The sequence below is a fragment of the Scylla paramamosain genome, chromosome 1 (genome assembly GCF_035594125.1).
Source record: "Scylla paramamosain isolate STU-SP2022 chromosome 1, ASM3559412v1, whole genome shotgun sequence".
In the NCBI taxonomy this organism is placed as follows: domain Eukaryota; kingdom Metazoa; phylum Arthropoda; class Malacostraca; order Decapoda; family Portunidae; genus Scylla; species Scylla paramamosain.
Window position 1 is genome coordinate 10,245,001 of NC_087151.1, and position 16,115 is coordinate 10,261,115.

The 16,115-nt window shown below is 41.3% G+C and overlaps 1 protein-coding gene across 2 annotated transcripts in view; it reads left to right on the forward strand.

Moving 5' to 3' along the window:
* The window catches only part of LOC135100096 (uncharacterized), a 38,270-nt gene that overhangs the window by 3,382 nt on the left and 18,773 nt on the right, over positions 1-16,115 (forward strand). For both annotated transcript variants that reach the window (XM_064003058.1, XM_064003047.1), the window contains exons 2-5: positions 8,785-8,896; positions 9,698-9,831; positions 10,517-11,313; positions 15,343-15,397. In XM_064003058.1, the coding sequence (XP_063859128.1) occupies positions 8,785-8,896; positions 9,698-9,831; positions 10,517-11,313; positions 15,343-15,397 (1,098 nt within the window). The remainder of the gene's footprint in view (positions 1-8,784; positions 8,897-9,697; positions 9,832-10,516; positions 11,314-15,342; positions 15,398-16,115) is intronic.

Sequence of the window (16,115 nt, forward strand, 5' to 3'; positions counted from 1 at the left end):
GGGAGGGAGGAGCAGGCTAATATGGTGCAGGCTCTCAGAGGTAGCTAGGTGATGTTTGTACTGATAATGGTGGTGTTGATGGTGATGGTGATGATTGTTGCAAGGATAAGGCAGTATTTGGTGATTTGTATTCATGTATCATCCATTACACACACCATCATCATTGTTATTATAATTGTTGTGACGTATGGGTTGAAAGAAAGAATGTTTCAAGAGAGAGAGAGAGAGAGAGAGAGAGAACCAAATTCTGAAACACTTTGCCCACACTCCGACTATTCACATAGTTTTAGTTAAGTTACAAGGGTTTTTAAGTTTTTTTTTTTTTTTTTTTTACAGTTTTAGTGACAGATTTACAAGATTTCTGCATTACCAACAGGAGAGACACTAGAAAACCCAGCTAATCTTCTTTGTGGCCTTTGAATAGTCGTGGTGAGAGAGCTAAGCGTTTCTAGAGAGAGAACAGCGAATCCTACCTACTTTGACGCTCTCAATGTTTATATCGGCAAAATTCGCCTGAACATTGATCCTTCACTCTCTCTGTCACGTATTCACAGTCATACGAAACCTTATATTCCTCCAGTGCCCCTCATGATCGCGTATTGATGGACACTATAACATTGGGATACTCGTTGCTTGATAGCGTCGGGGCATAGGCTTGTGTGGCGCCCGGTAACTTCTCTCAGGCTGAATTATAAGGTTTATAGACCACTATTGCACCTACTCTGGCATTCTCTGTAGCACACGGAAGACCTTGGTAAATAACGCACTTTTTGACAACGTAGCTGTGTGTGTGTGTGTGTGTGAAAGAGAGAGTGGGGGGGGGGCTTATTCTTTTATTCGTCTCTTTACCCTTTCTTCCTTACAGTAAATCTTTCTCCCTGCTACGCTCTTCCTTTTGCCAATTTTTTTTTTTTTTTTCCGGATATGTAGATGACAAAAAATCTATTTCCTTCTTGTAAGATTTACTGATTTCAATCATTCAGTTTTTTTTTTTTCACTTTGTTGAGGGTAAAAAAAATATTAGTACTTTAAATATTTCAGCAGTTGTTCGATTCGTTCAATAATTTCTCGTTGTTATTCCAATAAAATGAATAGATTATTTGTGCACCTCCACTGTTGTGTGTAAATCGATAGGAAATCCTGGGAAACCATCATTGGTGTTTGCACATGTTTATTTCTCTTTGTCTGGTCTGGAATGCTTGCTTCTCTCTAATGTATAATTGAAGGATGATGCGGGATTGGGAAGCAGGACGTACGTAGGAGGGAGGATAAAAAAGTTATGGACGGTACTAGAGAGAGAGAGAGAGAGAGAGAGAGAGAGAGAGAGAGAGAGAGAGAGCTTATAGAACACCAAAGAGAAGAGGAATATAATTATACTGAATGAAAGTAAGATCAGGCAATGGTGTTCTTAAAAAAAAAAGCAAAAAAAACTATGTCTCCCTCTGATAGACGAAAGTATTAGCTAGTTACCTAAACCTTGAGGCATTTTGATCTTCATTTACTCTATTTTCAAAGGCCACAGACATGAAAATGAAGGATTCTTATGGTTGTTCCTCCCATTCATGATACAGAATCCTTATTAAACTAACAGCAGAATCACGAAATCACATTGGAAAATCACTTTAACTTCCACTAGTGTCTCTTAACATAAGTGAAAAGAGTCGAAGTTTCAAGATCATGTAATTAAAAATTCTCGTAGGCGTTTCTTTACTGATGATGCAAAATCGTTATTAAACTATTACGAGTCACGAAAACATCCGAAATGACGTCCACTAGCCTGTTAACATTAGTGGAAATAAGAACCTATTGTAATTGTATTGTAATAAACCTATTGTAATAAATTATTCTCATGGGTGTTTTTCCACCGATGCCTTATTAAACTATCATTTGAATCACAAATACACATGTGAAAATCTCTATAACTTCCACTAGCCTATTAACATAAATGGAGATCAATCGAAGTTTTAAATGATGCAGTTGTAAATCTAATAGCAGTTGGATGTGTCACCACGGATCAATGCTTCCTGTGCCAACAGACAGTGTCCAGTAGGCAAATAAAACGTGCATGTTACGTGTGAAAGGGAATGCAGGGGTGAACGTAGTTCCGGGTAGAGCACGAGAGGATACATCATTGAGCAGGCACACAGTCACATAAAAAGATGAACAAGAGCCACAGTGCTGCCCTGGTTACACTTCAAGGGGCGGACACGCGAACCCGTTCACACACACACACACACACACACACACACACACACGGGTATAAAGAGAGACTCCTGACGTCTTGACACTCATACTCGGTACGCCCAGGTGAGCAGGCGGACAGACAGTTGTAGGATTGTTAGACAGGTACACACACTCCCCTCGTTCCTTGTTACGTAGAGTGAACGCCACGCAGGAAGCTTATCAAGGCACCGTGTTGTCAAGGTAAATGCGTACATGAGCGAAAAGTGGCATGTTTCACGTAACATTATTGTACAAATGAGGCACTTTCTCTTTATAATAGATCATTAGTACGATTGTTGTGTGCTTTTATTTCCGTATCTTTGAATGAGTGGTGCATCATATTTGCGTGTGAAAAAAATACAGACTTTTTTTTTTTTTATTGTATACGTACCATGACCGAGGTCTATTTGGGAAGCTTTCTGTATGACTGCCAGATACAAGAGTGTGTTTTGACCCTCACCTGTGTATATTACGAGGGATTTCAAGTAGCAACAGCCTTATATGATTTAACTTGATGATGATAGATGCTCATAAGTTTGGAGAGACTGCCACATGTAGAGCTGGCCACTCCTTGCAGCTTCCCTTATTTTCTTGTAGTCTGATGTTCTTAACCCTTTTACTGCTATGGCCATCTTTTCCGTTAACATTCAGGGCACTGTAAAAAAAAAATTTGATTGGAGTCACAGAAAAGGAGAAAAATATTATTCCTGTTTTCTATACTGCAGAACTATTTAAGAGACGGTATCATATATATATATATATATATATATATATATATATATATATATATATATATATATATATATATATATATATATATATATATATATATATATATATGGTATGTTCAAGCACATACCAGGAAATCTGCCATTATATCCTCCCTTCTGGTTTATTTATCTTAATACGAGGAAAATTACTTACGAGAGTGGATGCAATTACGGTTCTGAATGACGTTACTTCTCTATGTATGACAATAGTGGTGGTGGTGCTTCTTCTTCTTCTTCTTCTTCTTCTTCTTCTTCTTCTTCTTCTTCTTCTTCTTCTTCTTCTTACATCCACGTAATACAGCATTGTTTTCCTTTCTTGCCTCCCTCACGCTCAGACATTGAACGGTATTATAATGACTGACTACTTTTCTGTTCTAGCATTTCTCCCATGATAATAATAATAATAATAATAATAATAATAATAATACTTGGTTATAATAATACTTGGTTATAATAATATGCATTCCAGTGTACGTACGTAGTATTTTGCATCGTTTTCTTGTATATTCCCTGTACGAGTAGTCTTTTTCCTTTTATTGTGTATCTCTCTCTCTCTCTCTCTCTCTCTCTCTCTCTCTCTCTCTCTCTCTCTCTCTCCTCTCTCTCTCTCTCTCTCTCTCTCTCCCAGGCCAGCCCAGCATACCACAGAAACGCGCCGGCTGAGATAAGGCGGGGCTGCTGCTGGTGGTAGTGGGAGGAGGAGGCGTTGGCAGCAATGCATCTTATGAGGCTCTGCTCGGTAGCTGGGGAATAAGGAAAGGACGGGCGGACCATGGCTGGGGCTCTCTCTCTCTCTCTCTCTCTCTCTCTCTCTCTCTCTCTCTCTCTCTCTCTCTCTCTCTCTCTCTCTCTCTCCGATATTTCTTTAGCCACGTGTGTTTCTCATGCCGATCTATCTGGTAATCTTGACTACCTTAGCGATCTCCTCTTCTGCTGCTTTCCCACTCGAGACTCTTACTTTGGTAATCCATTTATGTGTTGTTCACTACTTCCGGCTCAGATTCGATCTCAGAAGTAGGTTATTTATTGATGAGAGAGAGAGAGAGAGAGAGAGAGAGAGAGAGAGAGAGAGAGAAGTAATTAAGGATGGATGAGGCATGTGGTATACTAGCCTCGTTCACGTACAGCCTCTCACGCCACCTGCCAGTCAAGGAAGGGGAAGGGAATGACGGCAGGCAAAAACCCACAGCAAGAAACAACAATGGCCCACTCTGGTGCACGTGAATTACTAACCGCTTGTCTCCTTGTTCTTACGTGGCTTTATTTTGAAATGCATTGTTTTCTGCTGTTAGTATGAGAGAGAGAGAGAGAGAGAGAGAGAGAGAGAGAGAGAGAGAGAGAGAGAGATTTACGACCATTTCTGTCAATATAAGGGTGTGTTAGATTACGTAATAGTAGCTAGAATGGACTTGGTTTGTTATGTAAGTAAATGCGAGTTAGGTGGAGTTATATAATATGCACTACACTTCGTTTGATTTAGAGGGAATAACTTGGATTTGTCTTTGTGGGACAGGTTAATTTTAAGATTATTTTGCTTTGTATAGTTTGAGTCATGAGATTTTATTGAAATGTCCTGGGAATAGACAGTTGACTCACGTAAATGAGCAAGAGGAATGGGTAAGCCTTTGTAATATTGCAGTAGAATTAGACACGATAATGATGAGGAGGAGGAGGAGGATTATGATGATATTTGATGGTTATGATGATGATACGTGGTATGTGAATGACCGGAGAACCATTTTCTTAAGTTATGCGTCTCTTGCTAACCCAGATTGCCCAAAAAGTACATCGAAATAAAGGCAGCAAAGGGAATATTCCAAGAGGTTCGTGAAGTTCGTGTTTATGGTTACTGGACACGATCCGGGCATTGTAATCATGTGTGGATTTGTAAAAGAGAGGGAAATGACACGTTATTTATTGTTTTGCTGATGGTGACACCTGCACGATTAACGTCCATATTCTGAAACACATCCACTACATTCAAAAGGCTCTAGTTGAGGTTAGACGGGTTTTCATTGGTGTTTTTACGGTTCTAGTGACATATTAATAAAATTTCTACATCATCAACAGGAGAAACACTCTTCCGAATCCAGCTAATTATCTCTGGTTTAAAAATAGCTTTAGTGAGAGCAGAGCGTTTCTGAATATGAGCCTAACATATTAACCAAATGCTTGACTCAATTTTCTGTTGGCATAAAATCATCAGTTATTAGCCAGAATAGAATAGATAATAATAATAAAAAAAATAATAATAATAGTAATAATAATAATAATAATAATAATAATAATAATAATGATAATAATGATAATAATTGTGTTGGATGACGAAATTTATGTGATTTCGAGACATTGTATTATGAAAATTGTCGTCAAAAATTTATTAGTCCTGAGTTTGTATTCAGAGCATGGTATATATATATACGTATATATATATATATATATATATATATATATATATATATATATATATATATATATATATATATATATATATATATATATATATATATATATATATATATATATATATATATATATATATATTGGAAGGGTTGAAAAATAAAGGCCTTCGAGGAAGCAGGTCTTAGTGACATAGAACCCTGAAACCTTTTGAGCTTTCTTTTTTTTTATATTTTGTTTTCTTTCTTCCTTTCTTCCTTTATTTCTTTCTCTCTTTGATCATTATACCGTTTTTTTTTTTTTATTGTTATTTCTTCGTCCTTTGTCCTTAACTTCTTTCTCTTATTTTTACACTGACCAAATTATAATCGTAAAAATAATGACATAAATCAAAGCGAGAGAGAGAGAGAGAGAGAGAGAGAGAGAGAGAGAGAGAGAGAGAGAGAGAGAGAGAGAGAGAGAGAGAGAGCGCATCCGTGGGAGGGAGGGACAGGTAATTAGGGTTTGGTAATGGATTAGGGAGGAACCATTGACAGGGGGCGTGTTTGGGAGCAGTCTGCCACGTGCTGCTGATAAGTGCACCCTTCTGTGTGTGTGTGTGTGTGTGTGTGTGTGTGTGTGTGTGTGTGTGTGAGAGAGAGAGAGAGAGAGAGAGTCAACGCCTGTCTAGCAACACGTATTCGCCAGTTACTTTATGCTTTTGTTGTTTTTATTATCGTCATTTTTTTTTTTTTTGCGTTCTCTTCTTCTTCTTCTTCTTCTTCTTCTTCTTCTTCTTCTTCTTCTTCTTCTTCTTCTTCTTCTTCTTCTTCTTCTTCTTCTTCTTCTTCTTCTTCTTCTTTTCATTCTCCTCTTGTACAGGCAGGCCGTATCCAAACCAAACAGTTAACGTAATCTAGTCTTCCCTGAACCAGTCATACTCACACGTGGAGGAAGGCATGAATATATACACGAACACACTCAAGATCAGAAGAAAAGTACCCACTCCACTACTCGCCTAGCGCACACAACACACAAGGCACCACTGCTACTGGCGTAAAATTGGTTGAATAATGGACTGACAGTCATAAAACTAACCCTTAACAGTGCTCAGTTGCGCAGTACTCGGCACCTGGTTGTTCTTTTCTGCTTTTCACACTAATCATAAACCTTGGCATGTATAGCAACACACAGCAGCTGCTTTATAATACGTTGCATGTGTACCTAATAACAATTTTCTGAAGTCTTTTGTTCCTGGTTTCCTTCGCTGCTACTGCACTGCGTCGGCTGAACGTGTAATAGTGTAGAAACCTTGTTAGTCTGTCACTAGAACCGAAAAATAAAAAAAATATCCTTAAAAATCTATGTAACTTCAAGTATGTAGAGCCTTTTGAAAGTAGTCTGGTTGCGGTGTAGAAGCGTTTCAGAATATTATGGTCACTGGTCTCGTTACCTTGCTGATGTCTCTGCGGGCCTTCCATTCTCACTCTCAGTCATCACAAAAAAAAAAAAAAAAATCGTAACAAGCAGCAAACAACCCTATGCACACAACCATAGTTGCCTTATAACCACATACAATACTACGCAGTTCTGAGAATAATAACACTAATCTTATGTTCTCGTTTGTTTTCATTAGTGTTTTGTCATCTTTATTATTCCGATATACAGTCATAGTGGTGGTGGAGATGGTTGTGGTGCAGTAAGGAAGATTCTGCTGGTGCCCTCATCGTTGATACAGGTACACTCCCTCTCCTCCAACATCTGTTATCAACACCTCATCCTCGCCACCACCATCAAACACCGAAGAACACATGGCCCCGTATTTTGAAACGCTCTGTTCTCCCATCAGGATAAAGGCCACGGAAATTACTATGCGAGTTCTCATGGATTTTCTCTCTCTCTCTCTCTCTCTCTCTCTCTCTCTCTCTCTCTCTCTCTCTCTCTCTCTCTCTCTCTCTCTCTCTCTCTCTCTCTCTCTCTCTCTCTCTCTCTCTCTCTCTCTCTCTCTCCAGCTGAAGGTGTATAAAGACTGTCATACTTTTTTTCTTTATGGAAGAGTGGACTCTGGTCTATGGCAACAAAAGTCTACGTATACATTAGAGGAAAACAGTGCCAGTGCTCAGAGAGTGTAGTCAAAAGAGTTATCCGAAATTTGAGGATAAATCTTGAAATCTCCCTTTTGAAATATAGTAAAAAGAAAAAAAAAATAGGCAGGAGGAAATAAAGAAGCGGGCTTGAAGATACGGAAGGACTAGAATCATGAACGCGCCATTGGAAATCACAGTAATTTCTACTAGTGCCAGGTAGAGTCATACGTAGTTAAGACGTTGTATTATTTGATGATATGGATCCTAAACATCAATCACCACCACTGTCCTTTTGAGACCTTCACCTGCCCCACACACACACACACAAGGAGGGCTATAAGCAGAAGACCTTCACCGTGCTTCAAAACCAGCTAGGCATAAATAAACAAGAACACGAGGGACAGATCGGGTAGCGGAGGGGAATTATACATTTATAGTGAATACAAAACAGCGGAAAATGTAATATTAATAAGTTGCTAATGTTAACAGATTACCGCCGCTACGTTGTGGTGGTTTAGTAAGGCGACTGGGGACTACGATAGCGGTTAAAGGGAAGGACAAGCGTGAACTGCGTGATGGAAACACAAGGGATGGTGGTGGTGGTGGTGGTGGTGGTAGTGGTGGTCATACATAAAGTATACCTGACCTATAGATTGGTATTTTAGCCTCGGTAGTCGTGCACGTGGCGACTCGCGCCTGCCCTTTAACTCCCTACTTACCGTGTCAGTGGGCGGCGTGGTGTCCTCTCTTCTGTTGTGTTGGGCTCCCTGTCCGTTTCCGTCAGCTGTCTCGCCCTCATCGCCAGGACAAAGACATCTACTAAATAATTGTGTGGTTCTTTGTCTTAATAGCCACCTCGGAGGCATTCAAGTCGCGACAAGGATAATCTCAGACATAAACCAGTGATTCCCATTGTAATAGTGACATTCGTTTTGAGCAGTGATTGGTAAACTGTGCGCCGTGACTAACACCAAAGTGCGCCGCCTGATTTTCCTAGAAAGGTGTGTACTTTTAAATTTGTGCCTTTTAGTAGTCTGCGCTACTAAAGGTACGCCGTCAAAGTCCAAGAGGTATGTAGCTTTAATGCACCACTTAGCAACATAGTTTGAAAACCACTGGCTTAGAGTCTCTGTACTGGACGGTTCTGTGTGGTTCTGTCTTGATAGCTATCTCGGTGGTATACAAGTCGCGACAAGGATAAATCTCAGATTCTTACCAGAGATTCCCAATGTGATAGTGACATTCATATAGAGTCTTCTTGTGTCATGGCGGGTATAATGGTATTCTCCTCCTGAAGGTAATATATGCTGTGTTTCTCCCTTCAGATGTGACCGAGTACTGTGAGAAGCTAGGTATAAGCAGCGAGGAGAGGCCCCACCTGGTGCCCCTGGTTCGAGCCGCTCTGCTCCACCCTCTCCCCTCCCGCTGGACACCTGTGTGAGTATTATGAGTAGTGGCGGTGGTGGTGGCAGTGATGGTGGTAGTAATAAAAATAGTAATAGCAGTTGTAGTAGTAGCGGTAGTAGTAGTGGTGGTGGTGGTGGTGGTATTGCTCTCCTACTCTTGTTTTTTTTTTTTTTTTCTTGAAACGGCCTGTAATTGGATCTTTTTTACTTCCTCTTCTTCTTCTTCTTCTTCTTCTTCTTCTTCTTCTTCTTCTTCTTCTTCTTCTTCTTCTTCTATCTGTCCTTAATTGATCTTGTTTAATAAAAAGTGGTAGTAGTAGTAGTAGTAGTAGTAGTAGTAGTAGTAGTAGTTGTTGTTATTGTTGTTGTAATAGCAGTGGTGGTGGTGGAGGTAGCATGTTAGTAACATCACCACCACCACCATCATGGACTCTATGGGTAACCTTTTAGCCTTTACATGGGCTTCCCCTTCTAATTCATTCAGTGGTTGATGACCTCTTTCACTGAAGGAGGCTCCCTGTTGAGAGCGGAGACTATAGGACGTAGTAGTCTAAGAACCTTTGTAGGGAGAACACCTCACACCTGAGCTTAAATGAATCGTCCTTTAATATTCCAGCAGTAGTTGATCTTTATATTTTCACGCCCCGTCAAGAATAAGCAAGTCAGGTAACTGACCTTCCCTTGTCTAAGAACCTTTGTAGAGAGAGAACACCAAACACCAGAGCATAAATGAAACCCGTAATATTCACGCGCTAATTATTCATTATAGCTTCCCACAATGTCATGAATAAGCAGGCCAGTTAAACAATCTTCTGTTTCCATCGCGTTGCAGAGAAGACCCTGAGCTTGGCCTGTACTTCTTCAACCACCGGACGGGGGAGAGCCGCTGGAACCACCCCATTGACGCCATCGTGCGTGCCCTCATCACCGGCGAGAACAACAACAACAACAACGCCCCCAGTGCAGGTGCTCGCCGCTTCCCTGTCTTGGTGTGAGGGGCAGGGACTACAAGGGAGATAGGGGTGTGGAGAGCCTCGTGGGACAGCTGGGGATATTCATTGCGGGAAAGGGAGAAGGGAGATGAGGTCCCCGGAATGAGATCTTCAGCGCGCACACACACACACACACACACACACACACACACACACACACACACACACACACACACACACACACATGCATTAGCCGCTCATTAATTTACGTGCCCCGCTGTTTTATGTGCGACCATGTATGTTACGGAGTTGACAGGCTGAGCTTGCATAACTTACCTCTCCTCCCCCTCCACTCTCTAAGGTTGGTGCTGTGAAGGTTTAGACATTTGCCGTTTCTGAAAGGACACGTTCATAACGCCAAGATATATTTGTTTTTATTGCAGAGCATGTGTCAGAGATTATGCGATTGATATATCGAATATATTCCTTCTAAAGCACCTGCCGTCCCTTTTTATGTAAATCAGAGTTATATACGATATCCAGAAGGTACGTAATGACCTTGTTTTCACTACTTCTCATTGTAACCAAATTAAAATGCAAGATGTAGCTCAATAAAAATAATCTAGGATATTGAGATGGTAGATGCAGTCCTTCTTTTCACTATTTTTAACCAAATAAGTACTCATTAGACACAGTTCAAGACACTTCACCAACGACAGATTCACTGACTGAGGAGCTTGATGAGGAGGAGCTTCAGATCTCAGAGTTCCTGAAGGCCCATGTGAGTGACGAGAAGCCGACCCACAGTGATGGCAACGTTCCCTCCGAGCACACCACCACCGATGCCTGCACGCTCACCAGTCAGTGCCTCAGAGCCCCAGACGGGCCTCCGCTGAGGCCGCCCGCACACCCCAGCCGTCCTTATGTGATCAGTGCCTTAGATGACATAGAAAAAGAGTCTGGAGAGAAGAAATGCCGGAGAGACAGTGAGGGCAGTGGCGGGGTTGGCAGCAGGGGCAGGGAAAGTAGTGTGCCTGTGCCTTCAGAGGGTGGGGGAGGCAATGTTCACGCTGACAATAAGACACAAGAGGATATTAGTGTGAGTGTGAAGGATCTGAACCCAGAAGACGACCGTTGCGGTGATAGTGTTCGTGAAAATAACGGTAAGGAGTGTGAGGTTGGTGACGTGACTCCTGGCGGGGACGCGATCTCTGATATTGAGGACTCCAGGCAGTGGACTGAGCAAGGACACGACCACAGTGTAAGTAGTCACCAGCGCCCCTCCACCGCCTCCAGCTGTGCTCGGGGCCCGGCCATGTTCACAGGAAGAGATGGTCTTGGTCGGGGTCTCGGTCGTGCCCCGCTAGGGACACCTTCCCTGGCAACACCCCCTCCCCTCGGTAGACCTTCTCTCGGGGGCTCGCTCATGGGTGCCGCCAGAGTGCCTCCCATCGGGGGACAGCTCACCCCTCTGGCGCCCATCGCCGCGGCCAGCAGAGGCGGCCCGCCCCAGCTAGTGAGTGTTGTCTCGTTGTTACAGTGTGTCTGAGTGAACTGCGTAATGTACTTCAACCATGAAGAACGTTAGGCTTAGTAAGTAGTTGCATTACTCTAGTGAGAGGCATCCCTTTTGTCTTACCCATCGTGATGAACGTTTTCGCTTAGGAATGAGTAAGCCAGTGACCATCCTGGTGAACTAGCCTTCAACTTTGCTATCCTCCATGACCTAGAGCATGTATCTTGTCCTATTGCTCCAATCTCTCATCAGGATCCCCCTAAGCGAAGGTGCCTCTGGCGTTTTGCCTCTGCTAGTTGGGAGGACCTGAGGAGAGATTTTGCTGATTTTCCTTGGAATGACTACTGCTTCCGTGCCAGGGACCCGTCTTTATATGCCGAGCGCATAACAGAGGTGATAGTGTCTGGCATGGAGGCGTACATTCCTCACTCTTTTTCTCGTCCTAAACCTTCCAAACCTTGGTTCAACACAGCTTGTTCTCGTGCTAGACATGTTAAAGAGGTGGCCCACAAAAGGTACTTAAGCCTTCAATCACTAGAATCTCATGCACTTTATATTTCTGCCCGGAACCGTGCCATGCCTGTTCTCCAACTAGCCAAAAACTCCTTCATTAACAGAAAGTGTCTAAACCTTTCAAGATCTAACTCCCCTCATGACTTCTGGCATCTAGCCAAAAATATCTCCAATAACTTTGCTTCTTCTTTTCCTCCTTTATTTCAACCAGATGGCACCACTGCTATCTCATCTATTTCTAAATCTGAACTCTTCGCTCAAATCTTTGGTAAAAACTCTGCCTTGGACGATTCTGGGTTTGTTCCTCCCTTTCCTCCACCCTCTGACTACTTCATGCTACCTATTAAAATTCTTATTCTTCGCAATGATGTTTTCCATGCCCTCGCTGGCCTAAACCCTCGGAAGGCTTGTGGACCTAATGGGGTCCCTCCTATTGTTCTCCGAAAATATGCCTCCGTGCTTGCACCTTGCCTAGTCAAACTCTTTCAGCTCTATCTGTCAACATCTACCTTTCCTTCTTGCTGGAAGTTTGCCTACATTCAGCCTGTTCCTAAAAAGGGTGACCGTTCTAATCCCTAAAACTACCGTCCTATTCCTTTAATTTCCTGCTTATCTAAAGTTTTTGAATCTATCCTTAACAGGAAGAGTCTTAAACACCTATCACTTCACAACCTTCTATCTGATCGCCAGTATGGGTTCTGTCAAGGCCGCTCTACTGGTGATCTTCTGGTTTTCTTTACTGAGTCTTGGTCATTCTTTTTTAGAGATTTTGGTGAAACTTTTGCTGTTGCCTTGGACATATCAAAAGCTTTTGATACAGTCTTGCACAAAGCTTTGATTTCCAAACTACCCTCCTACGGCTTCTATCCTTCTCTCTGTAACTTTATCTCAAGTTTCCTTTCTGACCATTCTGTTGCTGCTGTGGTAGATGGTCACTGTTCTTCTCCTAAATCTATTAACAGTGGTGTTCCTCAGGGTTCTGTCCTGTCACCCACTCTCTTCTTATTATTCATCAATGACGTTCTAAACCAAACCTTGTCCTATCCACTCCTACGCTGATGATACCACCCTGCACTTTTTCACGTCTTTTCATAGACGTCCAACCCTTCAGGAAGCAAACATTTCATGCAGGGAAGCCACAGAACGCCTGACTTCTGATCTTTCTAAAATTTCTAATTGGGGCAGAGCAAACTTGGTATTGTTCAATGCCTCAAACTCAATTCCTCCATCTATCAACTCGACACAACCTTCCAGACTACTATCCCCTCTTTTTCAATAACACTCAACTGTCTCCGCCAGTTTTTCTCACCCCCCAGCTGCTAACTCTGTACAAAGACCTTATCCGTCTATGTATGGAGTATGCTTCACATGTCTTGGGGGGGGGGGGGCTTCTACTCATACCGCTCTTCTAGACAGGGTGGAATCAAAAGCTTTTCGTCTCATCAACTCCTTCTCTCTAACTGACTGTCTTCAGCCTCTCTCTCATCGCCGCAGTGTTGCATCTCTAGCTGTCTTCTACCGTTATTTTCATGCTAACTGCTCTTCTGATCTTGCTAATTGCACGTTTCCCCTCCTCCCGTGGCCTCGCTGCACAAGACTTTCTTCTTTCTTTCATCCCTATTCTGTTCACCTTTCTAATGCAAGAGTTAACCAGTATTCTCAATCATTCATCCCTTTCTCTAGTAAACTCTGGAACTCCCTGCCTGCTTTTGTATTTCCACCTTCCTATGACTTGAATTCCTTCAAGAGGGAGGTTTCAAGATACTTATCCTTCATTTTTTTTACTACCGCTTTGGACCCTTTTATGGGACTGGCATCTCAGTGGGCTTTATTTTTATTTATTGGATTTTTGTTGCCCTTGGCCAGTGTCCCTCCTATATATATATATATATATATATATATATATATATATATATATATATATATATATATATATATATATATATATATATATATATATATATATATATATATATATATATATATAAAAGGGTTGGTGTCTCCATACAAGGACCAATTTCAAAACAGGGATGGCCTTCACAGTCCAGCCAGCGGGATGGCCTTTAGTTGTTTGCGCTCATTGAGTCACCAATTTATAAGCCCAGTACTCATCCCCTCGCCTCTCCCTCCATGTTCGTAAAGCAGCACGCAGATCATGTGACATTCAGACGATTTTCAGCAGAATGTCATGCTCGCCGCCCACTGACCTTTGTGTTGCTTGATTGTGTTGCTGCGAACTTTTGTCCCTCTTAATGATGCTGCTGCAAATTGCATGGCTGCAGGGCTTCCTATCCGTGACGTCACTCTTGGAAGCCGCTTGGCTGGTGCGTTGCGGTAATCAGCTCGATGGTTCACGGTTTCGGTTTTGGCTCACAGCTTCTATCTTGGCTCATGGGTTAGATCTTGACTCACGGCTTCGATTTGGCTCATGGCCTAGATCTTGGCTTACGGCTTTCGTCTTGGCTCACAGCTATTTCTCGGTGGGAGGAGCAGCGCTGTCATAACCCTATCTGTTGCCTTATCCCCTTATTCCCCTTATTATTAATTGCGATACTCTTTAATGTAAATAAAATTACATAACGGGTTAGTTAATTGATGATTTATGAAGTGCAAAAACTAGTGTGCTGTTTATCATATGAATTCACCATTGAGCACAGGCAGTGACTTATGAATTACCGAGTAGTGACATGTCACCTTGAGCTGAAGTGAATGGAGTGGTCACGCTTGCCGGCCATGTTCCCCGAGTTGTGAGTCACTGTAGTGGTGTGATTCCGTTACAGTTTTATTCGAGAACGATAAACTGAACCGGCGGAAGAATGGAGTAATGTAGTGACTTGGTTTTTCTCCGAATTGTGAGTCAGCAGTGGTATGTTGCCGATACCTCTGGACTTGAGAACGATAAACGGAACAGAGGGAGGGAATGAGGGATAGAGAAATGTGATGTCTTGGTTGTTGTGTGCAGTAAGTCATGCAAGACCTGCTTTTTATTTTTTCCCACTACGATTTTGAACTGATTCTTTAATACCACCGCTACGTTATGATTTACGTGAATTGTTTGATTAATTATATATAATGCTGCATATTTGTATAAGTGCACTGTAATGTTTAAGAGTGAAAAGCGTTAAATAGGTAAAATACAGAGATAAAGTTCGGTAATAAATATGGGAAAATGTAAATGGCTTAAATCCAAAGAGATAAAGTTCTTGATTTAAGATTATGGATAAAGGGCAGAAATAAAGATCATGGCTGAATGTATGTAAGTCACAAGGGATAAGTTTCATGACTTTGAGGGATGAAACAGAGAAAAAATTCAAATATTTAGTTCATGGCGAAATTTTGGATAATGTTGATAATACTAGTTCACAGTTAAATTTAAAGATAAAGTTCAGAGATAAAGTTCATGGATAATAATAAGTTCAACAATAAAGTTCATGCTTAAGATACAAGGATAAATAAGGGTGAAGTTGATGAAAGTATAGTCTTCATAAAACTCAGCTTTCTATTCCTTCTCTCCAGGCACCCCTGAAACCTGTGGGGTCCATCAGCCAGCAACCCCTAGCCAGCAAGGAAGGTGAGAGAGAGAGAGAGAGAGAGAGAGAGAGAGAGAGAGAGAGAGAGAGAGAGAGAGAGTTGGGGGGAGCTGCACACTTGTATTCAGTTTCCCTGCAGGTGTTGTGTGATTTGGGGAAACACCTGCAGACTTGGGAATCACCTGTGTGAAACGGTGGCAGGAAGGGAATGGTTTGCGACACACTCACCATGTCCCTCTTCATTATAGCCTTAGTTGATTTATTTATTTTCTCATTCATTCATGCATTTATTTATTTATCTTCTTATTTATTTATTTATTTCATTCATATTGTATTTGTTTATTATTTTCATTATTATTATTATTATTATTATTATTATTATTTGTTTATTTGTTTATTATTTTCAGTATTATTATTATTATTATTATTATTATTATTATTATTATTATTATTATTATTATTATTATTATTACCCGTTTTATTTTTATTTTATTTTATTTTTTTGCCATTTTATTACTTCAATCTTTTATGTTTTGTCATGTTATTTTTTCTGTTTCTGTGCTTTTTATTTATTAAGCCTGCTATTCTAGGTAATTGAGTGTTTCAGCCCATTCAGCCATTGAACACTTATAGGTGATGCTAATCTTGTTATCTGGGCTTGCTATCATAATCATTTCACTATGTTTCTGAAGCATTTGGTTGCTGCCATGTACAGCCTTATCACAGCTGTCCTGTTACTGATGTTGATTAATTGGTGAC